Source organism: Leuciscus leuciscus (assembly GCF_965113295.1).
Source record: "Leuciscus leuciscus genome assembly, chromosome: 3".
Lineage (NCBI taxonomy): Eukaryota > Metazoa > Chordata > Actinopteri > Cypriniformes > Leuciscidae > Leuciscus > Leuciscus leuciscus.
This window is the reverse complement of record NC_138727.1, coordinates 35,151,839-35,168,822: the sequence shown is the minus strand read 5'-3', so window position 1 is coordinate 35,168,822 and position 16,984 is coordinate 35,151,839. Positions and strand designations below refer to the sequence as shown.

Here is a 16,984-nt window from a genome sequence, read left to right as displayed (position 1 = left end):
GCACCACAATTATTGATTCTTGCTTCTTCTTTTTTCTAATTGACTTGCTACTAAAAGCATATATTTTAGTAGGCCTGTAAACTTAAGTTTGAACAAATGTCCTGCTGCAATGTGAATCATTTAACATGTTATATTATTGTGTCCCAGACTCAGTAAATGCCATACAGGAAAATGTTCAGGTTTAAACGCTGGTGATGCCCGTGACTGAATCCCACCCTCTGCTCCATCTATATAAGATCTCTGCTTCACCGCCTCAAGTCAGATTTGGATTTTTCCCATCGGATACTTAAACAGCTTAAACCCTTCCAGACATCCAGCGGTCACTGCAGCAGCGAGAGGAGGGTAAGCATCTTTCTCTAATGTTTCACTGATGTTATATTAATACTGTAGATTGAAGGTTGCGGATGTTTATGCTACTGTAACCTGTTTGTGCATATAATCTGTAACTGACAAATGAAAAATTATGCTGATAAAGTGTTACGGCCACGTTGTATTAATCAAGTATGTATGCTTTTAAATAATGGCTAATTTAATAAAAAGATAAGATATATAAAATCGCATATTCATATAAATGATATTGCCATTTTAATTTCATACATGATACATTGGAATATAAAAAATTAAAGATATGGAGATATTTATTTCTGAAAGTTTCTCTATAGACATGCCTTAAAGTCTAGGCTACAAAAAATGTATTGAACATTTAAGCATTATTATTCTGAAAATAGCATAACAGCAACTCTTAAACTCACTAAATTATGTTACGAATTTCTGAGGGATAATTTATAGTCCTGATGCAAGATAAGTACACTTCTTCTCTTATTCATATTGTGTTTGTCTTTTTAGGGAGAAAATCTGGCAGAACATGACTGACAATGTTGTCTTTGAGCATGATCAAATCACTGAAGAGACGGGCAGAAATGGGATGTCTTTGTCAAAGATCATTGCCATGGGGCCCGTGAAAAAGCAGCATGGAGCCACTGTCAGCTTCCATAGCATCTGTTATAGAGTAGATCAGAAGAGCGGACCCATCTGCAAGAGGACAACAGTCCAGAAAGAGATTCTGGTAGACCTCAAGTGAGTCGATCTCATGCACAGAGAGAGAGAGGTCATAATAATTCAGATCAGGGCTCATTTAGTCTCTTTAATCTGTTAAAAGATCGTCCTCTATTGAGTTTTGGCAACATCTTTTTCAGGTTAAGCTTTTATTGCATTTATTGTGGTTATTGCATCATAGGAGTTTAAAAAGATTTTATGGCAAAAGAACTCAAACAACTTCTATCATAATATAGGAATTTTAAAAGGTTCTCTTGTGACATCATGAGAACTTAAACATCTGTGATAATATAGGAATTTTAAAAGGTTCTCCTGTGACATCATGAGAACCTAAACATCTGTGATAATACAGGAATTTTAAAAGGTTCTCCTGTGACATCATGAGAACTTAAACATCTGTGATAATTCAGGAATTTTAAAAGGTTCTCCTGTGACATCATGAGAACTTAAACATCTGTGATAATATAGGAATTTTAAAAGGTTCTCCTGTGACATCATGAGCACTTAAACATCTGTGATAATATAGGAATTTTAAAAGGTTCTCCTGTGACATCATGAGCACTTAAACATCTGTGATAATATAGGAATTTTAAAAGGTTCTCCTATGACATCATAAGAACTTAAACATCTATGATAATACAGGAATTTTAAAAGGTTCTCCTGTGACATCATAAGAACTTAAACATCTGTGATAATACAGGAATTTTAAAAGGTTCTCCTGTGACATCATGAGAACTTAAACATCTGTGATAATTCAGGAATTTTAAAAGGTTCTCCTATGACATCATGAGAACCTAAACATCTGTGATAATATAGGAATTTTAAAAGGTTCTCCTGTGACATCATGAGAACCTAAACATCTGTGATAATATAGGAATTTTAAAAAGTTCTCCTGTGACATCATGAGAACCTAAACATCTGTGATAATATAGGAATTTTAAAAGGTTCTCCTATGACATCATGAGAACCTAAACATCTGTGATAATATAGGAATTTTAAAAGGTTCTCCTATGACATCATGAGAACCTAAACATCTGTGATAATATAGGAATTTTAAAAGGTTCTCCTATGACATCATGAGAACCTAAACATCTGTGATAATATAGGAATTTTAAAAGGTTCTCCTATGACATCATGAGAACCTAAACATCTGTGATAATATAGGAATTTTAAAAGGTTCTCCTATGACATCATGAGAACCTAAACATCTGTGATAATATAGGAATTTTAAAAGGTTCTCCTATGACATCATGAGAACCTAAACATCTGTGATAATATAGGAATTTTAAAAGGTTCTCCTATGACATCATGAGAACCTAAACATCTGTGATAATATAGGAATTTTAAAAGGTTCTCCTGTGACATCATGAGAACCTAAACATCTGTGATAATATAGGAATTTTAAAAGGTTCTCCTATGACATCATGAGAACCTAAACATCTGTGATAATATAGGAATTTTAAAAGGTTCTCCTGTGACATCATGAGAACCTAAACATCTGTGATAATATAGGAATTTTAAAAAGGTTTCTCTTATGGCAGGAGTTTTCAAACTGGAGTGCTAGGGCATTTGAAAAAAAAAGATAACTTAAGGTATTAGAAGTAGTTGTATTATTTCCATTGTTCTGTTTTTGAAACACTGGTTAGAAATGCATTGTGACTTTTTTATGACAGCCTAGTTTATAGCCATAAGAAATTAAATCTTTCCTTGCCATGTACAGGCATTCAAGAACAGGTTGTATATAAATGAATGAATAAATGCATATATATATATTTGCTTCACAAGGTGATCATCATATTTGGGAGGCCTTAGCATCAAAATGGTTGAAATTTTTTATTTTTTTTAGTGGCATCATATGGATCTTAACAATTGTTCTCTTACGACATTGAAGGAACTTTAAACGGTTTTCTCTCTGGCTTCATAAGAACTTCAGTAGATTATCCAATGGCATGAGGCTTTACAAAACCTTTTCACCTTTACATGTGCTGCATTACATGTGTGTTCACCAGAACAATGGATAGCAGAAAACCAGAATGCTTTTCCTTAAAGCATTAAATGAGCTTGACATTTCCCAGAACCAAGTGCATAGTTCCTTTGGACATTCTCTCTATAGAGTTAGTGTCAATTATATGATATTATGAATGGGTTTGTGAGTCTAATCTCTTGATCTCTTGGCTTGCAAACCCACCAGGGTTAAATGCAGTCAAGTGTGATCTTGACCAAATGAAAAACCCCAGTTTAACTGCGGGTCTCGGCATCACCTAGATGACCTAGTTTTAACTGTTATAGTTTGATAACCATTTAAGATCTCTTAAATGTCAGGAATTTAATGACAATTAGATTCTTTGCTTAGATGACCAGCATTTAGCCATGATGGCGCTCTACTTCTTTTAGACTAGCACAACAACATCTGTGCAATAAGTTTTTCCACCGGACCTGATGAATTCAATAGCAAGTGACATGAACATAATCTCATTTTTATCTCCCTTTTCAGTGGGATCATGAGACCTGGTTTAAATGCTATTTTGGGTCCTACGGGAAGTGGCAAATCTTCGTGAGTACATATTTGACGAATTCACATCTTAATAAGATATCAGTGCCAAATGGATTCCGGATTGAAGGGGAGATTATTTTTGGTTTAACAAGCTTTTGGAGTATCTTTCCTGACAGTTTCCTCCAGGAATACGGAATCAAATCAATGCCAATGCAACGTTAACATCCTTTTTTTCTCTATCTCTCAGGTTTTTGGATGTACTTGCAGCCAGGAAGGATCCCGCAGGTCTTTCTGGAGAAGTGCTCATCAATGGAGCCCTACAGCCTCCTAATTTCAAATGTCTTTCTGGTTATGTTGTCCAGGTACAATGCATGCATGAGATGAGCTCTATATATGAGACTAAAATGAGTCTCTTAAAAGCCTTTTTATGCTTAAATGCTTATAAGGTGTAGGAATGGGGTATTGGGATTCAGCATAGAGTTTCCTAGCAATACATTATGTGTGTATATGTTAAGGATGACATTGTGATGGGCACTCTAACGGTGAGAGAGAACCTCCGTTTCTCGGCTGCACTGCGTTTGTCTTCCCGAGTCAGTCCGAGGGAGAAGGAGGCGAGAGTTAACCACCTCATCTCAGAGCTGGGCCTCAACAAAGTCGCAGATGCAAAGGTGAAATAGCATTTCTTACAAAATATCTTACATTGGGTGTCTTTGCTGACCTCTTGTGGGAAAAAATTTATATAACATGATATTTCATGACTCTAGCCACTAGATGGCCTTATAGCACTATTTGGAGAACATGAGCTGTTCCAGTGGGTCCTAAAGTCAATTACTTCAGTATACATTCAGATACACATGTAGACATTATAAAATAATTTTTTGGTAAGTTTTAGCCTTTTTAGGTTTTTAAATATGTACTGAAGCATTCCTCCCATTCCATTGATTCCTATGGGGGTCAAATTGACCCGCGAGGGAAGGATTTGCTACTTTTTTAAATTGCAACTTTTTTTGTGTGTGTGTGTATTCATGGTTCAAGTGTGACAAAAGTCATGGGATGAACACTCAATTTGAAGAAAAAACAAATCCGGATCAAAATGACCCGTGGGAAGGATGAGGGTTAATTAGATACAAATATGCAAATACTATCAGAAAGCTGTTACTTCTTTAAAAGATAAAAATGAACTAATATAAGGTAAACAAATTTTATCCAACATAAATATTTTTGGTTAAAATTGATATACAGTTGTAATCAAAATTATTCCACCCCCATTGCAAATCATGTTTATTGGCAAAATGTAAAGACTTTCAGCTGTTTGCAATGGAAAAATCAAACAAAAGTTATTGAAATAGCTCAACACAACAAATGTTTTAAGCAGTTTCCCCAAATTCAACTGAAAATGCAACTTTAATGACTTCTGCATTCTAACTAATAGTCTATGTAGTCTCTACAAAAGATCTAGACCATAAGTGTGCACGTATATGTCTGTATAGGTGGGCACGCAGCTTATCCGAGGGATCTCAGGTGGGGAGAGGAAGAGGACCAGCATTGGGATGGAGCTGATCATAGACCCCTCTGTGCTGTTTCTGGACGAGCCCACCACCGGCTTGGATGCTAGTACAGCTCATTCTGTGCTTCTGCTGCTGAAGAGGCCTGTATATTCAAAACATCCATTCATTCTCATCTCTGGGGATGTAAAATAAAGAGTATTCGGTGAAAAGAATCCTCTGGCTGAGCTTCTGTGCTTTCAGTGCCCATTTTTGAGATATGCAAGTTATCACATACACTACCATTCAAAAGTTTGGGGTCAGTAAGATTTTGTAATGTTTTTGAAAGAGTCCCTTATTTGATCAAAAATACAGAAACAGTAATAATGTGAAATATTATTACAATTTAAAATAACCTTTTTCTATTTGAATATATTTCTTTTAAATGTTGTTTTACATTTTTTGTGGAAACCGTAACGCATTTTATTCAGTGATTCTTTGATGCATATTATGAAGTTCAAAAGAACATGCATTTGAAATAGATTATTAATGTCTTTACAGTCACTTTTGATTAATTTAATGTGTCTTTGCTGAATAAAAGTATCCATTTCTTGATAAAAAAAAATCTTACTGACCCCAAACTTTTGAGCAGGAGTGTAGATATGATCTTAGGGATGTTGTTTTACTGTCTCAACACTGTTGTGTGTTTGTTTTCAGAATGGCCGGTCAGGGACGCACCATCATCATGTCCATTCATCAGCCGAGGTACACCATCTACCGGCTTTTCGACAGTCTCACCCTGCTGGCCAACGGCAAACAAGTCTATCACGGACCCGCTCAAGACGCTCTAGACTACTTCGCCAACATCGGTACGCATTATTTACCGATACGGAAACCTAAAACGCTTTTAAATATGCTTAAAAAACTAGGGTTGAAAGTTCTTCTAAGATGTGAATATCCGGAGCACAATACTAACATCTCTACTTGAATGGAACTTAACAGTGTTTTGTTTTTTCAATGATATCTTAGGATATGCATGTGAAGCTCATAATAACCCAGCTGATTTCTTCTTGGACGTCATTAATGGGAGCTCCGCAGCGGTCAACGTGACAAAGATTCATAATAATGGAGGTACTTTGGTTATACTTCTATTTAAATGGAGTCAGATTCGCTTGTTGAGTGATATATCATATAAAAAATGCCAATATGAGGTTTTCCTTGTTTTTCTTTCAAGTTAATAGTCATTTACACTCAACTACCACTTTTGTATTAGTGGTGCATTGTGATCACTTACATGAACTTGCATTATACACCATGTGTAATATCATTGACAGATTTCGAGTTTGAAGTGGCTGCCGGTAGCCAGCAGTGCATTGAGGATCAGCTGGTGGACAAGTACAGAAACTGCAGTTACGCACGGGTCATCAAAGCCGAGCTGGAACGCATCACCCGGGCCAAAGACAGCAACATCAGAGCCAAATGTCACACCATCACCTACAACAGCTCTTTCTTCCAGCAGCTCCACTGGGTGTTATGGAGAACCTTCTGGAATCTAATGCTGAACCCACAGACTTCAGTAGCGCAGGTACCGCTGTGATCTTGTGGATTTACAGATATGATGTCTGTCTGTCTGTCTGTTAATCTCTTGCTGTTTTCTAAACTATTTAAATGTTTTATTTATAATAATTATATTAAATGTATCACCCCAAAACCCAAAAATAAATAAGAAATTCTACAAATACAAAATAATAATTATAAATAAAAATGTACATAAATAATGTAGTAAAATAACTTTATTTAAAAATTATAATGTATATTAAAATATAAAGAAATATTAAAATATGTATTAATTAGTGTGTGCGTGTTTATATTATGCATGTTATTATTTACATAAATCAAACCAAAATCAAATAATTTTTTTTATTTATAAATATATTAAATGTATCACCCCCAAACCAAAGAATAAGATAAGGAATAAAATAATATTAATATTAAAATAATGTATATATATAGAGAGAGAGAGAAAGAGAGAATATTAAAGTAAAGTGAATCTTATAAGTATTACTATTGAAAATGTAACTCTCTGGAGGCATGAGAATTTAATTATACAAAAGGGTCATAATGCGAAATCTTTTTAATGGTTCTAAAATAGGCTTAATTTTTTTATGCAAAACATAATCTCATTTCTTCTATGTAACCTGAGCATGTTTTCATGAGATCGGAGCATTCAGATTACACTAAACAGAGATTTGTTGCCCCAACAGTTTAGATCCAGATTTTCCTCAAAAGAGAATTTATGGAGACTTTAGATGCTCATTATCCACCAAATGCCATCAGAGGAGGCCTTCGATCTAGTCATTATTAACAGCTGATTGCTCCCAGAGGCTTTCGGCTTATTCCTCGAGGTCAGAGCTAAGCGGATTTGGTGACTGTTGTGACCCTGGTCTCGCCCTCCTCGTAGATCTGAAGTGATATCATTTCTGGCAATGCAGTGCGGATAATTTTTGACAAGCATAACAGAATAGTGTCTACCAGACCATCACCTGACTGGAGTTAACATAAAGACTGAAGGCTCTGCTGTATTTGCTTAGCCTTTTACCCTGGGAACGACCTTCACACTGCAGACACTCAAAAGCTGTCAAGAGATTATTGTCAAACTCACTCTTTCTGCCTATTACCTTTATCCAGTAAATTATGCTAAGATGTTTTGAGCGGCGCTAATTAGCATGTTGCCTTGCGCTTGCTATATTCTGGGTGGTTGATGCATTGTTGATAAATGGTTTCTAGGATGTTTAGGGTTGTTCAAGTCAAAAGCCATCAAGCGGAATTTGATTTGCCGCTAGTACAACTTTTGTTCACAGATTTCTCCAATTACATTCAAAATAATATCTGGTAACATTTTACAATAAGATTCATTCGTTAACATGAACTAAGAATGAACAATATTTCTACAGCATTAATTAATCTTAGTTAATATTTCTTTCAACATTTACTAATATATGATCAAAATCAAAGGTTGTATTTGTTAACATTAGTTAATGCACCGTGAACTACAATGAACAGCTGGATTTTTATTAAGTAACATTAACAAAGATGAATAAATACTGCAATAAATGTGTTGTTCATTGTTAGTTCATTTTAGTTAATATACATACTAATGAACCTTATTGTAAAGTGTTACCTAATATCGTAATGAATGCATGTTCATGTGTCATCAATACTGAAATCATTCGTGCCAGTTTTAGAGAGATCACTGCTTGAGTTATGAAGGTTATTATTTTTCGCAGTTGGCAGTGACGACCCTCATGGCTGCGATCGTTGGTGCGATCTTCTACGGAGTCAAAGACGACCAGAGTGGCGTACAGAACAGGCGAGTTTAACTTCTCTCCTGTGTGGCATTAAACACCTTTATTTTAATGCCTTTCTAGAAAGCATTGTGCATGTATATAAAGCTTTCACTCTTGTTCGGGGTGGGCAGAGTTCACACATCACGAGCTTAGAATAAAACGTGTGATATTATGCTTTAGAATGGAGTCAGATGATTGATACAATTCCGCAAAATGAAATACTCTAAAGAACAAATACTTGCGCACAATACTTTGACCACTGAAAAAATGACAAATATTAAATTTGCTTATTTTTTATTTTGAAAGGTTTTGCAGGTTTTTTTAAAAGTATACATCTGTTAAACTAAGCTGTCAAATCAGTTAATTGCATCTAACATAAAAGTTGGTAAATACATATTTGTGTGTGTGTGTGTGTGTGTGTGTGTGTGTGTGTGTGTGTGTGTGTGTGTATGTATATATATATATATATATACACACACACACATATATTATATATTTACAAACTTTTATGTTAGATGTGATTAATCATACTGATTGCACTAGAGTAGATCTAACTTAATCATTTAAGTAAATCTAACTTGATTATTTTACATACAATTAATTAGAAGTAAATGTGAAGTGATTATTTTGTGAAAAATTCATTAAAAGCTTTGAATAAATCTACTAATTTAAAGTGGCTATAAAAAGTCTAGCCTTATTAAAATGGCAGGTTTTTAAGATGTAAAATGAAAGATGTAAAAATGTTCCACCTTTAATGTGACATTGAAACCAACAAATTTCGCACAGCAAACAATATAAACGCATGATATGAATTTAGTTATATGCAAATTAGACAGATTAGCCAATTTTCTCCAATTCGTCAAAAAAGTAATTAGTTAAAATGAATCATAAAGTACTAAGTTTATAAAAATAGAAAAGGCACGCAGCTTTCCACTGAGTAAAATACATGTACTCACTTTATTTAGTTTTTTGTAGCTCCATGCAAATGTCACAATTTCCTTTTCAGGTTCGGTGTTTTGTTCTTCATCACAACGAATCAGTGTTTCAGCACACTCTCCGCAGCCGAGCTCTTCATCGCGGAGCGCAAACTGTTTATGTATGTACTTCAGCCGTTTTGTCAACTATTTTATATTATAATTGTCATTTATTTATTTCATGATAATTAAAATAATATAATTTAAAAAATGATAAAAACATAATTAAACATTTATATTTATAAGTTATGTTTTAAGATTTGATACATTGTTTTCATGTTTCTATATGTATTATTAATTATTTTATATTAGTATTATTGTCATTTATTTTATGACAATTAAAATAATATAATTAGAAAAAAAGAATCATTAAATTAATATTTTAAGTATATATTTTAAGACTTCATTCATCATTTCAGTTTTCTATATTTATTATTAATCATTTATATTGTAATTTATGTATTTTATGATAATTAAAATATAATAAAAAAATGAAAAATATATATTTTAAAAAGTATCATTAAAAATTATTATTATGTATTTTCCAATTGTATTTTTTATAATGAACATTATTTCTGTACTGAACCTCTGTGCTCATTCCGTGTAAATGCAGCTTTATGTGGTGTATATGCAGGCTCAGGTGCGTCTTCTGTGACTCCTCCGCTCTGTAAAGTAGCATGTTGTGTTTCTCTTTTTGCAGTCATGAATACACAAGTGGATATTACAGAGTGTCCGTCTACTTCCTGTCTAAGATCCTGTCTGACATCATCACTCAGCGCACAATCCCTACCATACTCTTCACCTGCGTTATTTACTTCATGATCGGTAAACATAGTATACATTTAAACCCTAAAGATCCAGCAGACGATTGCTTAGTGTTTTCTGTAAACGTATAGCCCACAGTATCTACATTTAGCCTACAAATTAGGGAAAATCATACAGCATCAAATTGTTTTAACATGTTGAAAATGTCTTTGTTTTGCAGGGCTAAAACCCACAGCGCCAGCGTTCTTCATCTTCATGCTGACAGTGATTCTGGTGGCTTGTACGGCGGCGGCCATGGCCATGGCCATCTCAGCCGACCAATCAGTGGTGGCGGTGGCCAACATCTTCATGACCATCAGCTTCATCTTCATGATGGTAAGTACGTATTGCAGAACAAGTGCTTTAACTGCAGAGAAGGCCTGTTCTTTTTTCTGTAACTGAATGTGTGTCCAGATCTTCTCTGGTCTGCTGGTTAACCTGAAGAGCATCATGGGCTGGCTGTCCTGGTTGAAGTATCTCAGCATCCCTCGCTATGGGCTTGAGGTATGAACTTTCACTCTCTACATCTGAGCGACCGAAAGATTTGCTGTTGAGGTGCTGATATTTTTATGATGGTTGGTCTAATCATTTGAACAGGCATTGGAGATAAATGAGTTTTTGGGGCTGAATTTTTGTGGAAATGTCTCTGCTGTGATGAGCGGCCCTGCAACAGACAGCATCATGTATGTACAAATATATCTTATATATATTTTGATATGTGTGGTAATTAGTCTCTACAGGTGTAGAATTGAGTATATTGTGCCAGTTTATCTTATATAAAACAATATTGTTAAATGCTAAACCGCAAGTAAATGCAAATAGGTTCCTGAATTGACCTCTCGCCGGCCCCTCCCCCAAAACGGCCATTGTCCAATCACACATCATAGCAACCGTTACCATGTGAGCAGGTCCGACAAACATTCACCAAGCAAGATGGTGAAGCGGTGCGCCCACGGCGTTTGTAAATATGTGGAATAAGGGCTGCCTCCGACAAAAAAACATTTTAGTTATTCATTTAAGCCATTAGTGGACAAATCGCCCCTTTATATTAATTGAATTACTTAAATACAGGATAATGAGTGTTTACGTAATATAGCCGCACGCATAAAGCTTGCCACAAAGAACCGTTAAAGTAATTTGGGGTCAGTAAAATTTTTTAAGAAATTAAGAAAAGTAATAGGCAAGGATGCGTTCAATTGATTAAAAGTGACAGTATAGACATTTATAACGTTAGAAAAGCTTTCTATTTCAGAAAACTTCATCAAAGAATCCTGAAAAAAAATGTTTTTAAATAAATTTAAAAAAAATTTTTTTATTGAGCAGTAAATCAGCGTATAATTCCCTCAGGTAACTTAGGTCGCAAACGTTGTTTGCATTCGCCTAAACTGATTTTGCCGAAATCAAAATGCTGACATTGAAAGTCCCACTCGGAGCGGTAAATCAAACAATGATTTGTCCCTAAATAATGATATATTATATCATAATATATTATATTATTATTATTATTGATAGGATGATAGCAGGTGTCGTGATCAGCACTGCTGCTGTATCAGTCAGTGGTTAGATCAGCTTTGCAGTAAAAAAAACAGGACAAGGGAGATATAAATTATGCATTATTAATTATGACAAATAAATTATGCCCAAAATACGGGACATTTATTTGGCAACCCTAACGTTAGTTTTTTCCCTTCCCCAAGAACAAAGCACATAACGTTAGCAGGGCTGAACTGGAACAAAAAAATTAAAATCTAATTTGCTAATAAAAATGAGCAAAATATAGCTAACAGCTCAGATAACTGCGATTGTCTGCAACAAATCGGAGAAAATCAAGACAGAAGAAGAGGTCTACGATGCCTGGGGAAGTGGGGATGCTGGTTGATCACAAACTTCCAAGATGCCGTCTGCAAGTGTGTTTATGTCGATTGCGTGGATATTAGATTTTTTTTGCGATTGTCATGGGGTTTCTCAGATTTCGCTTGAGACCGGTAAGCCTCGATAGTAGTCGTGTCTCGTTCATTGCGTATTTTTATATTTTGATTATATCCCTCCACACAGTACTGTAACCACTTTTGCCTCGATCGGGAGGATATCGTGGAGGTATTGCTCCAAAAAAGGTCACTGACACGCACGGGTATACCTCTTCCCGTGACCCGTCATGGCATTGGCAATCTGTCGCGCTGGTCGTGTTTGACGATTTGTTTGTCGCACGTAGCAACAGTAACTAAGGGGGGCGGGGCTCGGCGAAAGGCTAATTAGACATTTATAATGTTAATTTAATTGTATTTTTTTTTACTTTCTATTCAGTAAAAAAAAATATCATGGTTTCCACAAAAATATTAAGCAGCACAACTCTTTTCAACATTGCTAATAATCAGAAATGTTTCTTGACCATCAAATCAGCATATTAGATTTCTGAAGGATCATGTGACACTGAAAATTCAGCTTTACATCACAGGAATAAATTACATTTTAATATATATTACAATAGAAAACAGTTATTTAAAATTGTAATAATATTTCACAATATTACTGTTTTTACTGGTCAAATAATTGCAGCCTTGGTAAATATAAAAGACTTTTATCAAAAACATTAAAAAAATAAAAAAATATTCCCAACTTTTGAATGGTAGTGTATATGTGTATCAGATTTTTTTGTAATGTTAAACTACATATTCTGTGCATTATATTTTACAGCTGCACAGGAGAACAGCACCTGACGTTCCAGGGAATCGATTACTCATCCTGGGGTTTATGGCAGAACCACGTCGCACTTACAGTCATGACTTTGCTCTTTCTCATCATCGCTTACATCAAGCTCAGATTCATTCATAAGTTCTCATAAATGTTCTGATTTGTGTTAAATGTCAGCTTTATCGTATAATATCATTTCATCCTTTTTTACAGTAAGGATGTACGTAGATGTGATTCTTTCAATGCTGATTTCATCCCAAGTTCAAGATCGTAAAGGTCATCAGGGTTTGATAGGCAACATGAGATCAAAACTGGCCCTATTTACTCTCCCAAATACACATGACTGGTTTTACTATGAACAATTGTAATGGATATATTTTTCCTGTCTGATCAACGTGTCCCCTTCTTTCTTTCTTTCGTATCAGACATCTCACACCAAGAACGATAACTATATTAGCGTCCACACCAATGCATGATATCGTTCAGTTTATGATAAGCATGCACTTCAGATTTGTAGCCTGCCACTTTAAATGCTAAAGCTCTTAAAAGCAGGATGGATTCTGATTGGCTGTCAGTGTTTTTTATAGTTTATCAGCTGGAAAAAAAACATGATTCCATTTCCAACAATATCGTTTCGCTGTGCCATTATTGTTATAGTAAAATGGCCTGTAATAAATCTAAACATCATCATTATTATTATTATAGTAAAATTAGTAAGAGATCTTAATGAGAATCTTTTGTAAACCTATACTTAGTTTAATGATTCGCGCTAATCAACTTAAACTTAAATATTTTGTCATATCCCCCCCCCCCCACATCCTTTGAATAATGAATAATTTGAACCCCTATGTTACAAACAGGACTAGGGTTGTGCACAGGCCTGGTACGGCTCGCTCCTTCATAATAATTGGTTTTAATGAGTTGTAATCCACCGCAAGCAGACATCAGTGAGATTACTGAAGCGCTAAAACCACAGACGAAAGCTAGCAAACTCTTTCATTGACAACTACACAATATCCCTTTATTGTACAGGTCTTACAGTCGAGGGCATTATGACTGGGATCAAGCTACACATGCTTCGTGAACAAATAATGAGCACATGATGAGTTTCAATGGTTTTTATTTCAAGTGACTGTCGTATTGAACTGTAAATAATGTATATGTAAAAATCTGAGAGTACCATAGTTAGAGGTTATTGCACAAACTGAAAAATGAAAAAAAAAACAAAAAAAACATTTCATTAAAGCTGCAGTCCGTATCTTTTTTTTGTGTGTTCAAAATTTATAATAATGAGCGAGTACATCATGAATCCATTTTCCAAACTATAATAAGTGTGTTTATATTCTGATCTGTTCATCCACAAGACGCATACAGTTCTGTTTATTATCCGCTAGAGCGCCAAAAGTTACGGACTGCAGCTTTGAGATCTCTGATGTTTTTATTAGGCTTAAAGGAGAAGTGTGTAATTTCTGCTTCTCTAGCGGCACCAAACGGTGAATAGCTTGAGCAGCCCAACTAGGCCCCAACATAACAAATTTGGCTGTATATTCATACAACGTGTTTGAAAACTGCTAGTTGTGCAGAAACTATATACTTTATACCTTTAGGAAAAGCTTTGTAAATCCTATCTTAAGACAAATACGCATGGGTTTCCCATGAAATCAGATGCACTCCAAAATCGAAGTTTGTTTCAAATTACAAAAAGTATCAAAATGATTTAAGTTTCATAATTATTAAAAATAAATGTATAAATGATTAACAGAACATGCCACACTTGTATTAAATCAAGAACTATAAAATATGCAAAGCAAACCTTAAACTTGAGTGAAATTGCACCAGAGTTGATATATACTGTATAAAGCCATGTGGTGACCACCTTCATTTTTTGAAAAATGTGAATGTTTACTTTTCACACATTTTTGTGTTTATGAATGGCTATTTTCACACATTTCTTCTGATTATGGAATGATATTGGTCCTTGCTGAACATTATTTCCTTCATTACATTCATCATTGTAAGCTTTCCAACTAGCTTCTTCATTACTGTTGAAACTGGACTTAAATACTGTAGGTTAGTGAAAGCTTAATGAATAACTAAGTATATACTGCATTTATTTGTAAGCAGCGCATTCAATCATAGCAGGATACAGTACAAAAAAAATGTGATTTACAATATACTTATGTTTTTCTGAGCCATTTCTACAATGACTTCTAGGTGCCCCACTAGTGTCTTGAACACAATCCACTAATATCCACTAATATATTGTATTATGAACGTTTTATCATTTGATACTTGCTACTTTCATGGATGTGGTTTCTAATGTTATGAAAATGGTTCAAGGACTTTTTGGGTAGATGGTATAATTATAGCTAGGATTGCCTGAAAATACGGGAAAGCAAAATGCACATACAATTCCAAATACATATTAATACATGTTAATATGAGTAAACTAAAGCTAAGCTGCCACTGACTGACCTTAAAATCGAATTTGCTTTATTAGAACATCCACAAAAATCTCTTTTCAATAAGTAATAGTGAAACTGTGTTTTAGAACTTCAAATTTATCTTATTTTTTTGCATTATAAAGCACTGTAAAGCCCCAATTAACTTTAATATAAAGAAACACAAATAAATAGCTTTGTGCAGGACTATTTAACAGCTGTGGCTTTAATACTTTTTAAGTAGATTTTGCCCAGTGCACTGCACCAAATTGTGAAACAATGAAATTCATGATCTGTAGGAATGTTTTTTTTACAACCAAACCCCTTCAAATGTGGGCGGCAGCACTGGCCGCACCATCCGGGCCCTCATTGGACAGCGAGGAGGGTGAGCGGGAACTGCGTGGGCGGAGCTGAGCGGATGGGATGATGGGAGTGCCCTGATGGTGGCTCACCTGTGACATCGTGTCATCAGACTCCCAGCGCTCCAGTTCGTCTCTCACCAGCCGGCCCATTTGCTCTCGGTGCAGCTCTGGATCTCGCCCCATTCTTTCGTCCTGAGGGCACAAGTTTATGTGTCAGAATGTACACAAAAATTATTTGCACCGATCCAATTGACAAAAAAAATGACAAAGGGGCCATTCACACAAAATGCGTTTTTGCTTTGAAAAAAGCGAGTCTAGCGCGTTTTCAAAAAAACTTTTGAAAAAAGCGTGTTCTGTGTGGACCAGCCCAAAGGCATTTTTGGGAGTCATGAGCACGCTCCAGATAAAAAAGTTGTCTCCATGTCCTAACAAGTTTTCAGCAACAAATAATTTGTTTAAAAGCAAAAAGTGCTGCCCAACATCACACATATATTATAATGTATTAGTAGTTATATTTAGTACTTAATGATGTTGAAAAGTATAAGAAATAGTTTCTAAATATTTTTTTAGCTATTAAGTAATTTAATAATTAAAGTATGGAATAATTCGTTTTTTTTAATGCATTTATTTGATCAAAAGTACAGTAAAAACTAATATTGTGAACTATAATTACAATTAAAAATATATTTTTTCTGTTGTAATATATTTTAAAATGTAATTTATTCCTGTGGTGGTAGAGTTGAATTTTCTGAATTCCAGTTTTTTTATTTTTTTATTTTTATTAATACTTTTGATTAGCAGGGACGTATTCAATCGATCAAAATGGACAGTAAAGACAGATTTATATTTCAAAAACATGCTGTTAATTTTACTTTCAATTCATGAAATAATCCTGAAAAAATGTATCACGATTTCCACAAAAGAAATTGCAGCAAAAACTGTTTTCTACATTAATTATAAGAAACATTATTAATATTTGAGCAACAATAATAATTGAGCAGCAAATCAACATATTAGAATGATTTCTGAAGGATCATGTGACACTGAAGAAAATGGTTATCTTAAATTGTAATACTATTTCTATTTCACACTGTTCTCACTGTTTTACTTCTTTCAAAAACATTACAAAATCATAATTATTCCAAACTTTTGACCAGTAGTGTGTAATATATAATATATATATATACCGTAAATCCTCTAATATAGGCCCGGGCCTTTATTTTACTCAAGCGCATTGCGTCCCAGGCCTTTATTGGAAGGAGGCCAGAATTAGAGACAGGCCTTTATTTCTATTTGAGCAAAACGGACTACCGGTAGAATGAATAAAAACG

The 16,984-nt window shown here is 34.6% G+C and overlaps 2 protein-coding genes across 3 annotated transcripts in view; one reads left to right on the top strand and one right to left on the bottom strand.

Moving 5' to 3' along the window:
• Positions 1-11: 11 nt before the first annotated feature.
• abcg2d (ATP binding cassette subfamily G member 2 (JR blood group)) lies at positions 12-14,594 on the top strand. The gene is made up of 16 exons (XM_082163371.1): positions 12-342; positions 847-1,077; positions 3,551-3,610; positions 3,798-3,912; positions 4,066-4,218; positions 5,041-5,198; positions 5,752-5,903; positions 6,064-6,165; positions 6,369-6,619; positions 8,322-8,404; positions 9,388-9,477; positions 10,056-10,180; positions 10,341-10,495; positions 10,574-10,663; positions 10,757-10,842; positions 12,854-14,594. Exons 2-16 carry the CDS (start codon positions 866-868, stop codon positions 12,999-13,001), a joined length of 1,980 nt encoding a protein of 659 aa, XP_082019497.1. The 5' UTR covers positions 12-342; positions 847-865; the 3' UTR covers positions 13,002-14,594.
• pkd2 (polycystic kidney disease 2) overlaps positions 13,954-16,984 on the bottom strand; it is a 17,388-nt gene continuing 14,357 nt past the window's right edge. For both annotated transcript variants that reach the window (XM_082163367.1, XM_082163366.1), the window contains exon 14: positions 13,954-15,845. In XM_082163367.1, the coding sequence (XP_082019493.1) occupies positions 15,618-15,845 (228 nt within the window). In that variant the 3' untranslated portion in view covers positions 13,954-15,617. The remainder of the gene's footprint in view (positions 15,846-16,984) is intronic.

Bases quoted from the DNA above. Each gene is read 5' to 3' on its own strand.
- abcg2d (XM_082163371.1), top strand. From the start codon at position 866: ATGACTGACAATGTTGTCTTTGAGCATGATCAAATCACTGAAGAGACG. The intron at 5,904-6,063 runs GTACGCATTATT...ATGATATCTTAG, and splicing joins AGACTACTTCGCCAACATCG to GATATGCATGTGAAGCTCAT. The intron at 6,166-6,368 runs GTACTTTGGTTA...TATCATTGACAG, and splicing joins AAAGATTCATAATAATGGAG to ATTTCGAGTTTGAAGTGGCT.